Source organism: Pelobates fuscus, chromosome 6, assembly GCF_036172605.1.
Source record: "Pelobates fuscus isolate aPelFus1 chromosome 6, aPelFus1.pri, whole genome shotgun sequence".
NCBI classification, from domain to species: domain Eukaryota; kingdom Metazoa; phylum Chordata; class Amphibia; order Anura; family Pelobatidae; genus Pelobates; species Pelobates fuscus.
The window spans coordinates 81141891-81157123 of NC_086322.1; the positions used below are offsets into that span (position 1 = coordinate 81141891).

At 38.2% G+C, this 15233-nt stretch overlaps 1 protein-coding gene across 6 annotated transcripts in view; it reads right to left on the reverse strand.

Moving 5' to 3' along the window:
* PDS5A (PDS5 cohesin associated factor A) overlaps positions 1-15233 on the reverse strand; it is an 82813-nt gene that overhangs the window by 25592 nt on the left and 41988 nt on the right. For 5 of the 6 annotated variants that reach the window (XM_063457883.1, XM_063457884.1, XM_063457887.1 and 2 more), the window contains exons 6-15: positions 13018-13122; positions 12300-12426; positions 11518-11598; positions 10941-11081; positions 10419-10534; positions 9133-9227; positions 4964-5109; positions 3048-3199; positions 2036-2149; positions 658-739 (exon numbers count right to left, since the gene is read on the reverse strand). In XM_063457883.1, coding sequence (XP_063313953.1) covers positions 658-739; positions 2036-2149; positions 3048-3199; positions 4964-5109; positions 9133-9227; positions 10419-10534; positions 10941-11081; positions 11518-11598; positions 12300-12426; positions 13018-13122 — 1159 coding nt within the window. The remainder of the gene's footprint in view (positions 1-657; positions 740-2035; positions 2150-3047; positions 3200-4963; positions 5110-9132; positions 9228-10418; positions 10535-10940; positions 11082-11517; positions 11599-12299; positions 12427-13017; positions 13123-15233) is intronic. The other variant, XM_063457886.1, reaches the window with a different exon arrangement.

Below are 15233 nucleotides of genomic sequence, written 5' to 3' on the forward strand. Positions count from 1 at the left end.
CTGTGGAATGGAGAAAATATCACATTAAAAACAATGTAATCTAGGGTATATATAGATGCATCACACATACGGGAAAGGTCAGAACAATGAAACACATTTCTGATATCCCCACTTATTACTATGGATCATTTAGCAGATGTTTTCTTGAACTAAACATTATTATGGTAAAGAAGCCAAGTTGAAAGTAGGCAGATTAGCAATGACCACTACAGGACAAGTCAGGCTGACAATCAAAAACTGTCAAACAGAACAGATCTGAACACTAGTCATGAAAATACATGAATTATTCTGAAAGTCAACAGAAGCTGCATTATCTTCCATTGACTACTCTCTTGTGGAAAACAAGCAATAGTAAAGATGTTTTATAAGAAACTCTGACTGTAGAAAGGCAACATTTCATCTATCAGCAATAAAAGAAAGAATGAGACAAGGCTAACCATAAATTATGCAAGGGGTTAGGTAATGATGCCCAGTGTCCCTAAAAAAGTTATATATGTACATTATAAGTCATGTAAGAACTCAGTGTTTTACAATCCATATGGTAAATACTAATATGGAAGCATAATGCCCTTTATGTAACATTTTATTCTGCAACTGACAAGTCATATCTGGAAAAACAAACAAAAGAAAACACAACTGCATTTCCGCTATACTCACAACAGGGCATTTGTGCAAGTCCAGTAGTTCCCGTACATGGCTTCTCAACATATTCTGGCATTTCCACATTTCATTTAAAGCCCTGTGAATAGAAACATATGGTAAGTGCAATGCACATCCTAGTTTTCTACATTTAAAATTCAGTTTTTTTTTAAAAAAAAGTTTTATTAGAATTCTTTATTTGTGTGGTGCAGGGTTTAACATACAGGCATGTATTAGCCTCTGACAGAACGATTGACATATAGGGAAACATGAAGTAACGAGAGAACCGCACCTTTTTTCTCTTTCTTTTAACATAGTAGATATGTGCATGATAGGCAGATGCTAATTAAAGTAACAACAGGTAACAGGTAATCTGGACTGGCTGACTGCACAATGAATAAAAGTGAAGCTTAGGTGTAGGAAATAATAAAGATGAACATTACATAGTGCATGCGAATGCCCTTAGAGGGAGAGGTACAGCCACTCGTCAGCTGGAGTCCAGCAATCTTGAAAGGGTCGCCAAACCAGACCCAAGCCGCAGCATGCTCTGACAGGAGGAACCCTGGAGACCGATCCCGACGGGTTGCTGGTGCTGTGACTTGTGATCTCCCTGGTTCAGGTTTCCGGCACTGATTATTCGGAGCCCTCCTTCTGTGCGAGAATTGCTGACGGGGACCACCCCGAGCAGTCCGTGATCCAGGTATGTAGCAGCTGGCTTGAAGTTTAGACAGTTTGCTCAGGTATGTCGGCCGCGGTTTCTGTCCGCGTCTACACCTCCGCGATACCACGTGAGGGACACATGCGAGAGGCTGCGTCGGTCAGCAGTTGGGACCCATAAGTTCTTGCCTTGGCACTGAGGAGCAGGTGGTGTTTTGCGGTTTAGTAGTTGTGCGCAAAAGTTGTCGAATTTTTGTAGGAGCGGGTCCACCAGGGAAGTAGGCTGTGGGAGGCCTCGTTGAGCAGGCCGCAAGAGTTCTCCAGTGTGGACCGGGATACCCCCCCACCGGTCCAAAGAGGAGGGGACCCAGGTGCAAGCTGTTGTCAAACTAGTGCAGAGGAGCGGTGGGGCATCAGAGACGTTTAGCATGGACTGTATTCAGCAGATCCAGACCAAAGCAGGTCCAACAATCTGAATATTATTCCCCAGGAGAATAATTGGGATTTGAGTAGAAATTGTTCGTAATAAAAGTCGATTATTAGACTTAATAAGAGGTTGTCTGTTAGGAGCTCCAGCCACATGCGACTAAAAATTCTAGTTTTTTTAAAGTGAGAATTGCGTAGTTTTAAATACATTCATCGCCCCATGGTATGTGAATGCATCAAATCATATATTTTTAACACATTAGTCTAACACATTATAGTGTCATCTCCTATTGGGTGCATGGTTTATACTTACTTGACAGCATTGGGATCCAAACTAGCATACAAATAGTATAGACATTTCATTCTTTCTTCAGTCTCAAGGTTGTGTGGAACAAGGTACTGAGCAAATATTTTCTCTACTAGCAATCTGGCAAAAAGAAAATGGGAAAGAAAGGGTGAATAAAAAAAAATGAAGGGAGGGTGGATATATTTGCATAAACCTCAGTGCCGCACACACTTCCTCCAGGCTTCCAACTGAAAAAAATCAGGGGAATATGAATTTGAAAAAGTGAAAGGACAATATTTGTCTAATCACTTTACAAAGACATGCCATGCTTAAGCTTAATTGGAGAGAAGAAAAAAAAAAAAAAACTCAAAACAAACAAACAGAAATGTAGAATAACAAATCCCAGAAGATAATACACAGCGGACTTAAAAAAAAAAAAAAAAAAAACACACACAGACAAAAAAAAAAACATAAACTATAAATAGTATAACTGTAAACAAAACAATAACACACATAATTTGCAGACAACTGGTGACATGTGCACTATAAACAAACAATTCATTTTTATATCACATTCTTATCAAAGACAAAACAAAGTAAGGGGGACTGAAGATATAGCAGCTGTGAGTAAACTAACATGGGCTTTAGATACTATTAGAAGCAGGATTACTATAAAATAAAAGAGGGGGTGGGAGGAGGGGGGCCTTTAACCTAGAGCCCATCCAAAATAGTGCTAGAAACTATTGTATATATGGTTTTATAAAATAATAACTATCAATAGTAAATAACATCCCTGACACACAATATTAAATGTGGGTTTCCAGGCCCAAAGTGCTAAGCTGGACATGCATCCCTCTCACACTAATGTACTAATGTACTTTGTTTGTTCTCATTAGCTGCTTTAATGTGCATCATATGAACTTTATATGGTGCAGGTTAAATAAACAAAATGAAGAAAAGACTACTGAGAAAAAGGAAAATAAATAAGAAAACTTCAGCAGGTTATCCTGCTCTACAATGTGAAAGATATTGAACTTACTTGTCATCAATGCTGTTTTGATAGTATATATGTAAGAGTTTATCCTTTATCCAGCTCACTTTCTCCCCAACCTCTTTCCCAGCTTCATTGTGGAGGCAATATTTCTTGTAGAGTTGAGCAAGCCCCATCATTGCTTCTTTTCTGACTCTCCACTAAGACCAAACACAAATACTATATGAATAGATGAAGCCCATTGGGCAAAAACTAGCACACGGGGGCCTTTCTTCACGTGACCGAAGCTACGAGGTCTCTTTGAGAGTTTGAGCGGCAGCTCTAAATAGGGATTAGTGTAATAAACCCTCTTTGTCTGTCTTGTTCAGTTTGAGCCCACAGTAACTTGATCTAAAAATTCTAATTTTATATTTGTTTTGAAATAAATTAGTGTAACGCAATTGGGCTCCCCTTGTTTGTTGCTGCAGTTGCCACAGAAAGATCCACACTGAGAACGATGTGAGGTATACAACTCTGTCCCTGAAAATTGCTTCATCCCAGACCCGGGCCAAATAGATTCTGGTTGATGCGAGTGCGCCATTTTGGGGGGTGACATGGGAGTACTTTAAATTTAAACAGTATGCACTATATTGAAAAATTAAACACTTTGCTATATACATTTCTATGGTATTTTTTGCACTATAATAAGAAGTTGCACTTCATGGTTACATTTAAAATGCATGCACCACTCCACCCCCCTCCCCCTCCAATTGCATCCATCTCAAATCTTATTGCACTTAATATCACAGTTTGAACTTCTGGTTGTTATGGAGAAAATAAGACACTAATTATCTAATAAGTGAAAATAACAATCTTGACACCCAAGAAGAAAATATCAGTCTATCTTATTTACATAAAAAGTTAATTGTAAGGGATTCAAAGTGAATTTCATATTTTAGGTCAAAATATAAAATCTGAAAACTATTTTGAGAGGTAGTTCAATTTTGCCTAAAAATTAAAAAAAAAACACTTTGAATATCTAAAAATTCACATTTTAGCAAATAACAATGAATGTGTTTCTTTTAATAGCGACATACAAAGCATTTCTCATTCTACCACTAGATGGCATCACGAAAGGCCTCTACAAGTAAAACTGCCAAAATACACAGCATTTACATGAGTTTAGCTCCCAGGCAGTACTTAAAGTAGAAGCATCATTGTTTCATCAATAAAAGGCGATATTCCATCTACAATCTTGATTAAATTGTTTTTTTTCAGCTGAACTACAGCAGTAGGAATATCAATGCTACTATAACCAATTGTCTAAACGTGCTGAAAAATAATTCTGACAAAACACCAACATTTTGTCCGACACACTTTTACCAAGTTGAATTGATTCGAGAATAACTGGACTAGGAAAGAGGTTTTCATGTGTTTTGAAGCTTTTAAAATGATTCAGTCATTAGTCTCATGTACTATACCTTGTGTATATTAATTTTTCAATCTGTTCAGCAGGTTTTTTTTGTAAGCATAAACAAAAGATTTCTAAGTAAATTTGGGCATTTGGGGCACAGAATCGGATTACAGATAACCATTTCTTATTTTCTGCACGGTGAACAGCTGGGAGCTACTCAGCATATAGGCTGCTATCTTTGTGCGTTCTGTGCAAGCTATTCATCTGTAACGGTCACGAAGAGTTTGAAAATAAAAGTCATGCTAAATATGCTACAGGTTACTTAGAGGAAAAATACTCTGCTTGCTTTATAATTTTAAACATATGCATGTAAACAAATTGCTGTGTGACAGTTCTACTTAAAAAAACAAAAAACCCAGACCTGTCATTGTTTTATTAACATGCTTTAGGACTCAAGATTTTGTTTATTAGTACATTTAAGTTTCAATGTTTTTGCCCCCCATGTGTGCAACAAAACTGGAGTTTTTGTTGTCACCTGTTCCGTTCCAATTCATAATGAACAGTTTCTTACCCTTTTATCGAGTGTTCTCTCTCGCACAAAGCCAAGTAGCTGGTCGTTTACCAGAGAAAGATCTTTCTTTCCAGCAGTGATTATTGTGACAATAACGTCATGACGAATTGCTTCTTCAGGATCATGTGATCTCACCTTTAAAAACTCTGGAAATATTGACACCAGTTAGCAGATTCCACCTCACAGTCATCAAAACTAGAACTAAAGTCTTATTTTCCCCAAGCATGACAACTGATTACCAACCCAGTGATGAAAAGCACTCAAACCCATAAATAACTCTCCCCAATCACGCACATTTTCCACCTACACAAGCTCAATGAAGCAGTAAGAAAAACAAGATAATACACATGTTCTGTTACAATAAAAGACTGAATGTCAGGGTATACATTTTGTTATTTGCAGTAGAGTATCAAGAATTGTTTTCCAGCTGGTAATCCTAATGTTCTCTTCATATAAAGAGAGGGACCGATACGTTAAAGGAACAGTCTAAACACAAAATTTCCTTTGATTTAATGCAGTGACTATGGGGCATAAATGCTTAAAGGGACACTATAGTCACCTGAACAACTTTAGCTTAATGAAGCAGTTTTGGTGTATAGAACATGCCCCTGCAGCTTCACTGCTCAATCCTCTGCCATTTAGGAGTTAAATCCCTTTGTTTATGAACCCTAGTCACACCTCCCTGCATGTGACTTGCACAGCCTTCCATAAACACTTCCTGTAAAGAGAGCCCTATTTAGGCTTTCTTTATTGCAAGTTCTGTTTAATTAAGATTTCCTTATCCCCTGCTATGTTAATAGCTTGCCATACCCTGTAAGAGCGTCCTGTATGTGATTAAAGTTCAATTTAGAGATTGAGATACAATTATTTAAGGTAAATTATATCTGTTTGGAAGTGAAACCAGTTTTTATTTTTCATGCAGGCTCGGTCAATCATAGCCAGGGGAGGTGTGGCTAGGGCTGCCTAAACCGAAACAAAGTGATTTAACTCCTAAATGACAGTGAACTGAGCAGTGAAATTGCAGGGGAATGATTTATACACTAGAACTGCTTTATTTAGCTAAAGTAATTTAGGGGACTATAGTGTTCCTTTAAGATAAAAACAGTGGTTTTAGCCACAAATAGCTTTTTTTTTTTAACAATCTGGTCTCTAAAGGCCAGAGTAACAGAACTGAAAGCATAACAGACTTTAATTATTCCAGTTTGGCTATTTTTACTTTAAATTTGAAATTAACTTGAAGTCTAACTTTAATGAATAACCGTGTATGAATAGCAATCAATTCTCATAGCAAAGCTCCGTACCGGAGGCAACAGTCGCGCAATAAGCTTCTCTTTGAGAAGCAATTATTGGCTGCAAATCTTTGAGCAAGATTACAAGTTGAAGTTTAAGGGAGATTTTAAAATGTCATGTTTTAAAAATATAAATGAATTAGGGATAGACCGATTATCGGTTTGACCGGTATGATCAGATGATATTCCAGATTTTGGCAAATATCGTTATCGGCCACTTTTGATACAGATATTGGCGATAATTCCATAAGTCGGAACACGTGGCCACATTACAGCGCACCGGCTCTGGGGGCGCAAGAATCAAGAGACCGACAGGAAGAAGGCGCACAGCTCTCCCCCCTACCAATCACTCTGTGTAGCGTGGTTAAGTGGAGCAGAGCGGACCGCGGTACAGGAGCTTTCATTTTCTGTACCTGGCCGGACTGACAGGAAGTGCTCACTAAGAGAGCACTTCCTGTCCATCAGGCCAGGTACAGGAAATTGAAACTCTCGTATTGCGGTCCGCTCTTCTCAGCCATGCTACAAGAGAGGTAATGAAGCACACAAGGGAGGGGAGAGGACCAATATGGGGGGGGGGGGGGAGGTACACTAAGGGCCAGGGAATGGAGAGGTACACTAAGGGCCAGGGAATGGAGAGGTACACTAAGGGCCAGGGAATGGAGAGGTACACTAAGGGCCAGGGAATGGAGAGGTACACTAAGGGCCAGGGAATGGAGAGGTACACTAAGGGCCAGGGAATGGAGAGGTACACTAAGGGCCAGGGAATGGAGAGGTACACTAAGGGCCAGGGAATGGAGAGGTACACTAAGGGCCAGGGAATGGAGAGGTACACTAAGGGCCAGGGAATGGAGAGGTACACTAAGGGCCAGGGAATGGAGAGGAACACTAAATAGTCTTAAAAAAAAAAAAAAAAAAGATCTGATAGGCATGTATATTTTTTGCATTCACCGCTTAATAAAAAAATATTTGCAAAAATAAATAACATGTTTAGTTAACAGATTTGTGTAGAAATTATTTATTTTCTCAAAACGGTAAATGTACAGTATATCGATAATCGGTAAATTCACAGAGTATCGGTATCGGCTCGAGAAAAAAAAAAAAATCAATATCGGTCAATCCCTAAAATGAATTACATCATTTTAAAGAGAGGTTACTTTAATGCAAGATATATAGAACGGGAAGCTTTAGATTTCAATACTCATCAATTCACTACATTAAGACATGATTTCAAAGGGAGGTTTTATTAAAGGATCACTATAGATCACAAACTCATTTTCCGGTACTATATAATCCTTAGGGTCCCCCCACCCGCTGGGCCGAAGGAGTTAAAACCTCTTAAGCCACTTACCTTTATCCAGTGCCGGGGTCCCTTCGGCGCTGGTGACCTCTCCTACCCCTTCGACGTCAGCTCCCGACTGGAGCTGAATGCGCATGCGTGGCAATAGTTGTGCGAGCATTAAAAACGCCCATAGGAAAGCATTTCTCAATGCTTTCTTATGGACGTTCTGCGTGCTCAATTCGATTTTCGCATTGTGAGTCGTAGAAACGCCTCTAGCGGCTGTCAGGAAAACAGCCACTAGAGGCTGTATTAACCCCGCAATGCAAATATAGCAGTTTGTCTGAAACTGCTATGTTTACAGCTGCAAGGTTAAAACCTGGGGGACCTGGCACCCAGACCACTTAATTGAGCTGAAGTTATCTGGGTGACTATAGTGGTCCTTTAAATATGCAGCACCTTATAGAGCAATAGTTACTACCGAAGTGACAGTTCCATCACCTATTAAATGCAATTGCTTCGTTTACCAGGGCGAAGAACACAGACGATGTAAGTTAACCAACCTGCTCACTCCCTGAAACAAAATTGCACTTAGCAGCAAGGATGTCTCCGGTAAGAGCATTGGTGCCTGTGCATTTAACCAAGAAATTACATTTACAAATTTTTCAGCAGTGCCTAGAAATGGCACCACAATAGCTAACTTTTGTGAGCTAAAATTGAGCACGTGACAGTCCCTCTTTAAAGGGTACCTGCCACAGTTCCTATAAATTATGCTATTTTGAAAGAGCATACCATTATATCTATACATTGTGCTACAAGATTTGCTAAGAAATTAATAGACAGAGAATATCCCATTAAAAAAAAAAAAAAAAAACAACAACAACAAAGGTTTCACACCGGTCAGTCAATTCTTCTGCATAGAGTCTATTAACGGACAAGGAAAACTAGAAAATAAATCACACAGGGAACCTTTCTGCTCTACAAACAAAGTAATCAGAGCACATGCGCAGTTTTTGCAATAGTAACCAACAGACAGTGCTAGTACTGGTTAGGGAGTATAAAAATGGAGTGACTAATGTCAGATACTGGCATGCTGACAACTAAGCCAGTATGTCAGTATCACAGAGAAGGTTAGCTCTGCTTGAAAAAGCATCCCTAAGCAGGGCAAATAAAATATAAAAATGTATAAAGACCGGACAGAAAAGAGGTGGGTGTTACAGAAGAGTAGCTCCCACAAAGCTCAAGACATGGCAGCACTGGGTAAAAAGTAGTTTATTTCTCAAAACATGTATATCTGTGATATACAATTTATTTAACAAATTCAGGGATAATTTATGTTGAACCATAACTACGTGTGGAAAATGACAAATTATTGCTTTTGTATATAATTAACATATCTGTAATCAACATTGGGCATTTTCCGTTACGCTGTCAAAATGTTTAAAAAGACAGAAAATTGGATTCTTCTAAACCCCTGCACACTTCATAATCACATATTTACCCAGGCACATTGACAAATCACAAATCCAAATCCAAATACTGCAAATTTATTTAAGACACTTGTGCTTTACATGAAATGCATATCATGATTATTTGCAACTTACCAGTTAGATCTTTAGCCAGATCTGGGTGGTTCATTAAACAATGACTGGCAAATTTCACACTTTCTAATCTGACAGGGACATGAATATCATTAAACCTAGAAGGAGAGCAGAAAAAACAAACTAGATATGTAAACATACTTCTGTTGTAACTATATTTTTCCAATTCAGAAAACCACTAGAAAATTCATTTGAGTAACTACCCATCTGTTGAATTACCCTTTCCAAACACAGGCTATGAATAAATCAATTTCAAGATGGATGAAACAAAAAAGTATTTTGCTTCATTTACTACATATGGAGATAATGTAACTCTTTTTAACTAACTGACATTTAAATACAGGTTGCTTCATCACTCATCAGGGTTCCAGTTATCCAATTGTGCCTTTTCCTATTAATTTGCAGTGGTTAGGGATGACCGATTGAAACCCTAACAAATCATTCATAACTTGGGTAATCGATTAGTCACCACATTTTCTGTACTTGTAGAGTGCAGTAATGATGGCTCTTGTTCCTGGTTTTATTGATGAATATAGGACAACTCAGGAGAAAATAACCAAAAACAAAAATCTCCAATCAAGTAAAGAGAAGACACTATTGCACGAACTAGAACAGAAGTAATAGGGAGGATAGAGCTTTATGTTTACAACGACCTCATTAACCCAAAGTAATAATTAAAAAAAATCTAAATAAGCACAACCACTATTTGGTTAAAGATTTAGGTTAGTGTGTGTTGCTTGATCAATTTGATATTTTTTTTTTTTTTTGCTTTTTTGCATTTAGAGCAGGTGTTCACAATAAAATAACAAATGATAACACAAGTAAAGAGATTTCAAGAATGCATTCTCTCCAAGCTGCAACAAACAAAAAGTGCCATCACAGAGGCAAGGAGAGAGTAATTATGGGTAAAGGGCGACTTTTTATTGGTCATAGAATGATTGTGTCAAGGATGTCTACATGTTATAAAAGTCAATAAGAACACCTCCTCAATTGTTACAAAATAAAAAATTTATAAAAACAAAATGTGACTGTATATACACCATTGTACGAGTGCAATTTTCTCTCAATTTTATAAGCACATTCTCCTTCACATTACTATGCAGGGTTCAAGATTTCCACTTGCCATTGGCAAGCAGAAATTCAACCCTTCCAGGTTTGCCATGTAACCAACTACATGTTCGCATACTCGGTGCAGTTTGAAAGCTTATAGTTACAGTGGCTAAATGGCTTCTATGATTTCTGTGGACTTTATAGTAAGCACAGCCTTCCTGCACAAAAGAAATCCTTACCGGCCCAGGAAACACTGCCATAGTGGGCGGTTCTGTGTAGCTAGATCAGAATCCTTTGACCCAAATAACTTTGCAAGAAGACGCACAACAGCCAGACGTTCTTCTCCATCATTACTCTATGGGAAAAACAAGCATACATATTTCATGAGGGTCAGACATCTATTTCAAATATCTACCATATGCACTATGCTTCCTTGGACACATTAAGCAGCATGGTGATTGTTAATGTATGTAGAGTGCATGTCTACAGAAATTAATACACTGCAGGAAAGACTTCCAATATTAAATCAAAGTAGGCCTATTCCAGATTGGTTTCTCTCCTATAGTGTGTACATTCAGCAGAAAGCATTTATTTTTTGTTTGTTTTTTTAATACCATCAATTAGAACAAAGTAATGCATGTCTTGGAATCTTGAAAGTTATGATTGATCTGAGAATCTTACCAAGGAACAATGACTCACTCTGCTGGTAAAACCAATACATTTCTTTACATTTAATATAGGATTCACAGTGATGGACTTACCTTAAGTTTGAATTCCAGTTGAGGCATAACAGACAGCAACAAATGGGGATCTATTGCAAATAGTTCTTGTATTAGATCAAAGACATGCTCAGACAAGTCGCTCACTGAAGATTTACCCAACACTAAAACCTGGTTAAAAAACTAAAAACAAAACAAAAAAATAGTTACTTAGTACAAATCTGACAGCAGCTTAGTAAATTTATCACTCAGTCTGCAAAGCACATAACTGTTTTACCACGCTAATTTAATTACATTTTTATCTAGCACTACATACACATTTTAATCAAAAGTTCCTCTAGCCCTTGCTCTCCTTATGAAATTGTATATATATTTCATTCATATATATTCTGTACATGAAACAGCATGGCTCATGTGAAAATACACCACATCCAGAGGTGGAGCAAGCACGAGTCACAGGAATTCAAAAGTCTGCAATGACTGAGGATGTCATATCTGGCAATATCTTTTAGAACTATGAAGTTCATAAGCCCTACTTTGAACAATTTCTGTTTCAGGTATAAAAACATTATCTTATTTTTTTTTTTCAACGTGAATGATGTTAAACACAGATACTTACATTAGCAATACATGGCTCTATGGTTTGAGCTGTTCTCTTCAAAAGAACTTTGGCCAAATCAAATGCTTGCTTGTTTAGATTCTGGAGAGAGAGAGCGAGGGAGAGAGAGAGAAAGTAAGCACACATTTACAAATATATCAATCTCAGTGGCATGTAAATATGTGGTGTGTCAAATACTAAGGTATCTATACAAAAATACAAAGGGAACAAAATAAACACCCACACATCAAACCATGCATTCTAAATGAAGTACAATAATAATACTCTAGTATATAATATATAAATTGAAACATATTCCCAACATCTGTACATTACAAGGCAAATTTCAGAAACAAACTGCTTGAGACAAACCGGCAAATGAGCACAGACTGCTGTAGGCGGCCCTTGAAAATACCTTTTATTAGGCAGTACACTTGAGAATGTAAAGGGACACAAAGTACCAAAATCACATCGTAATGAAATTCTGTTGGTGCATAGACTATTTGCTGTCAATGCAAAACATCGCAGTTTTATCACATATGAGGAGTTGAACTGCTCTGTTATCCGTTTACAAGGGAAGGAGTTCACTATTTTGTGAACTAGACTATGGACACCAATCGGAAGAGCAGCAGCCCAGCTCTCTCTGGTAGAAGAGCATTCAGTGTGCTTGGCAGATAGCTCTGATGATTGGGTAAAATTGAAGATGCCTCCCTTTAACTCTAGAAAACCGCCATATGATGCAAGACAAAACAAAACATTTGTTAGTTTCTGAAAATGTGTAGGTTTAATGGAATTTAACTGACCTTATGTGCAGGGATCAGATTAATAAGGATAGTGTCCAACAGCTCTTGTGTTACACCATCTCCTTCCATGGTAATAGAACTCATTAAATCTAACATGTGCATCTGTACCTTCTGATTGTGACTGTTGCTAAACGGGGTTAAAGAGAGAGGGGAAGGAGGGGGGAGATATATCAATGTTTTCTTTAATTCATAAAAATACACTTTAATTTACATTGTAAAGGCTAGCAAATCCTCATGGGAGCTGTAGTTCTAAAATGTGGGCAATACCTAGTTCCATTCACATAGAAAGACATTACAATAAGAATATGGAAAAAAATAAAAAAATAAATACAAAATAGATCGACTGGTATTTTTTGGAAATGTGGGCTCCCTAAATACCAGCAGAAATTAAGCTTTACAACAAATACGTTTCACAACTGTATAGCAGGCTTCACTTGCTTGTTGTGGCACAGTAAGGATTTGCCAGCTGTGCACAGCTTTTTGAATTACATATCAGGTGTTTTTAACAGGTCTGCTTCTGAAAGAAGACACACATGACATGACATTAAAGATAAAGGCTAGCTACTGGTTGCTGTCCATAAAGGTCACAAATTGCACATGACCTGCCTTATTATACCAGGACAGGATATAAATTGGGGGTTCCCTGGAATCCTTATTATTTCCAAGTAATAACTGCATGTGTCTATGTCACTCATTGAACAGTTCAAACCATACATACCCTTCTATGTATTCTGCCTGTGAAGTTTGTTGGTCATGTCTGTTGGCACGCTTTTCGAATATTGATTCTACGTGCTGAAAGCTGGTCCTCCCTTTTTGGGAGAAGCTGAAAAAAATTCTATACTTTGAATGTCTTCTAAAAGGCCTTTATTTGTTGGCAATACTAAGTGTCAATGTTTTCCTGGATCTATCTCCTTGTTTATATAATAAATACATTTTTGGTCATTCTTACATTGTATGAGCATTATTCAGATTGTTGTATATGTAGAACTTTGGTATACATTTTTGTTTGGATTAAATAGTTACTCAGATGATATTTTCTATACTCTAGGAACCGTTATACAAACTTTATAGAGACACCAGTCCTCTAGAATACTACAGGGATTGGAACAAGTTAACATTTTGCTCTTACAATGCATCTCACCAGTGACACAGCCAAACAGACGATAACAAAATGCACAAAAATAAGGGGTTTTGGTCTTCTGATTTTATTTTGTCTACACAATAGAAATAAAAGTTCAATAGCTTCCCCCTTAAAGAGTAGGCGCATGCTACACAACTCTCCCTCTTAGTTTTATACAAGAGAGCCTCTGCCATGATTGTGAATTATTACATATGAAGACAACCCCCCTCTCTTCTCCATTGAACAATTCAGCAAGGTAATAGAAGCAGCACTGCATGTGTTTCCAAAAATGGAACGTTTAACCAGGCAGATATGACTGGAGAGGTTTTAGTCACTTCCTAGCTTGTGAAATGGCATATCTGCTATCCCCGAGAATTTGCTCAAAAACACATTTGCATGATTTTATTAACCCAGGAGCGGAATCCCTTTATCTAATCACTTCGGCCATGTTACACTGGTCCGTAAATATTAATGTGGTATCTTCATAATGCACTATCCAACCGTGACCTCCAGTTTGGAGGTTCCTTACATATAACCTATGTATTTCTGGTTTTCAGACTGTAGAGGAGAGATCTTCCATTAAGTGTATTTGAGCATTTTAACTGCTAATATTAGGAAATACATACTGGCGAGCACATTATTTCACATATACTGTGCTTAAAGGATAGTTACCGGTGGAAATGACACTGCTTTATGTAAACAGCACATAGAACCAGAATTGAAAAAAGAAGGGGGGGGGGGGAGGGGAGCAGGGGACTACGACAAAGCAGAGAATCCTGGATTTTCCGTGACTTTTTGGTAACGAACTTATTTTTCCTGCCAGAAAGCAATTCAATCTTGGTGTGGACACATTTTACCAGATTTGTACGTCATTTCCTTACGCTCCTTTGCCTGCAGTCTGCATGCTAGTCCTAGGCGGGAAGGCAGCAGATTCCTAGCTACTGAATGGAAACTCCTCTCTCCCCCTTAGACCAGTGGGGTTATCCTGGTTCACAAACACCTGCCTAGCAACACAGTGCCTACCTAAGCTTAGACCTTGCCTATCCTACTTCAACCCTTGAACACGAGTTTTGCTGTTCCAAGATGGATGCCGACTACAATTCGGCATCTAACTGCGTCAGTGATGCATTCTGGCTGTAGTTATGACAAAGGGTGATACATAGTATGGGCAGGATTCGCCAATTTTCTGTGGGCTGCCGGCGCCCGGGGTCTCATTTCCCACGCACCGCTTCCGTTACAAGAGGATGCGAAGGGGAAAGCTTCCACGATGTGCAAGGCGATTGTGCTCCACGCCATTCTATCCTTCTCTGCAATCTTATGGCTCCAACACTGGGTCAGATCCTCATGCCAGGAGCTTCTCAACTGGGAGGCTTAGTGTCATTGCCCGCCTGATAGGTGGCGGCTCTTAGTTCTTTTTGGGTCCTTGGTGCTGTACGTGTACAATGCTGTGCTATTACAAATTCCAATAACCTTACGTCAAGGAACTGTTTAAATTATTGAGGCACCATATGATCGTGAAGCAGCGGATTTATTTATTTAGTTTCTCATTCAGCAATATGATTTTCAGTGTACGGTCAATATGCTAAAAAAAAAAAAATAATAAAAATATGCCACACTGCCTATGAGCCTAAAGGCTCATATTTCATTTTAGAGCTGTTTTTTCTACACTTCTGTTCTTGACGCCAGCGTGTGTAGCAGTGTCATGGTAATTATTTATGCACTATTTATTCTTGTCTTTTAATCACCTATTTAGTAGACATGGGCACGGGAGATATTTCTGTTGCATTCAGACGGGGAAAAAAAAAAAAACTGTT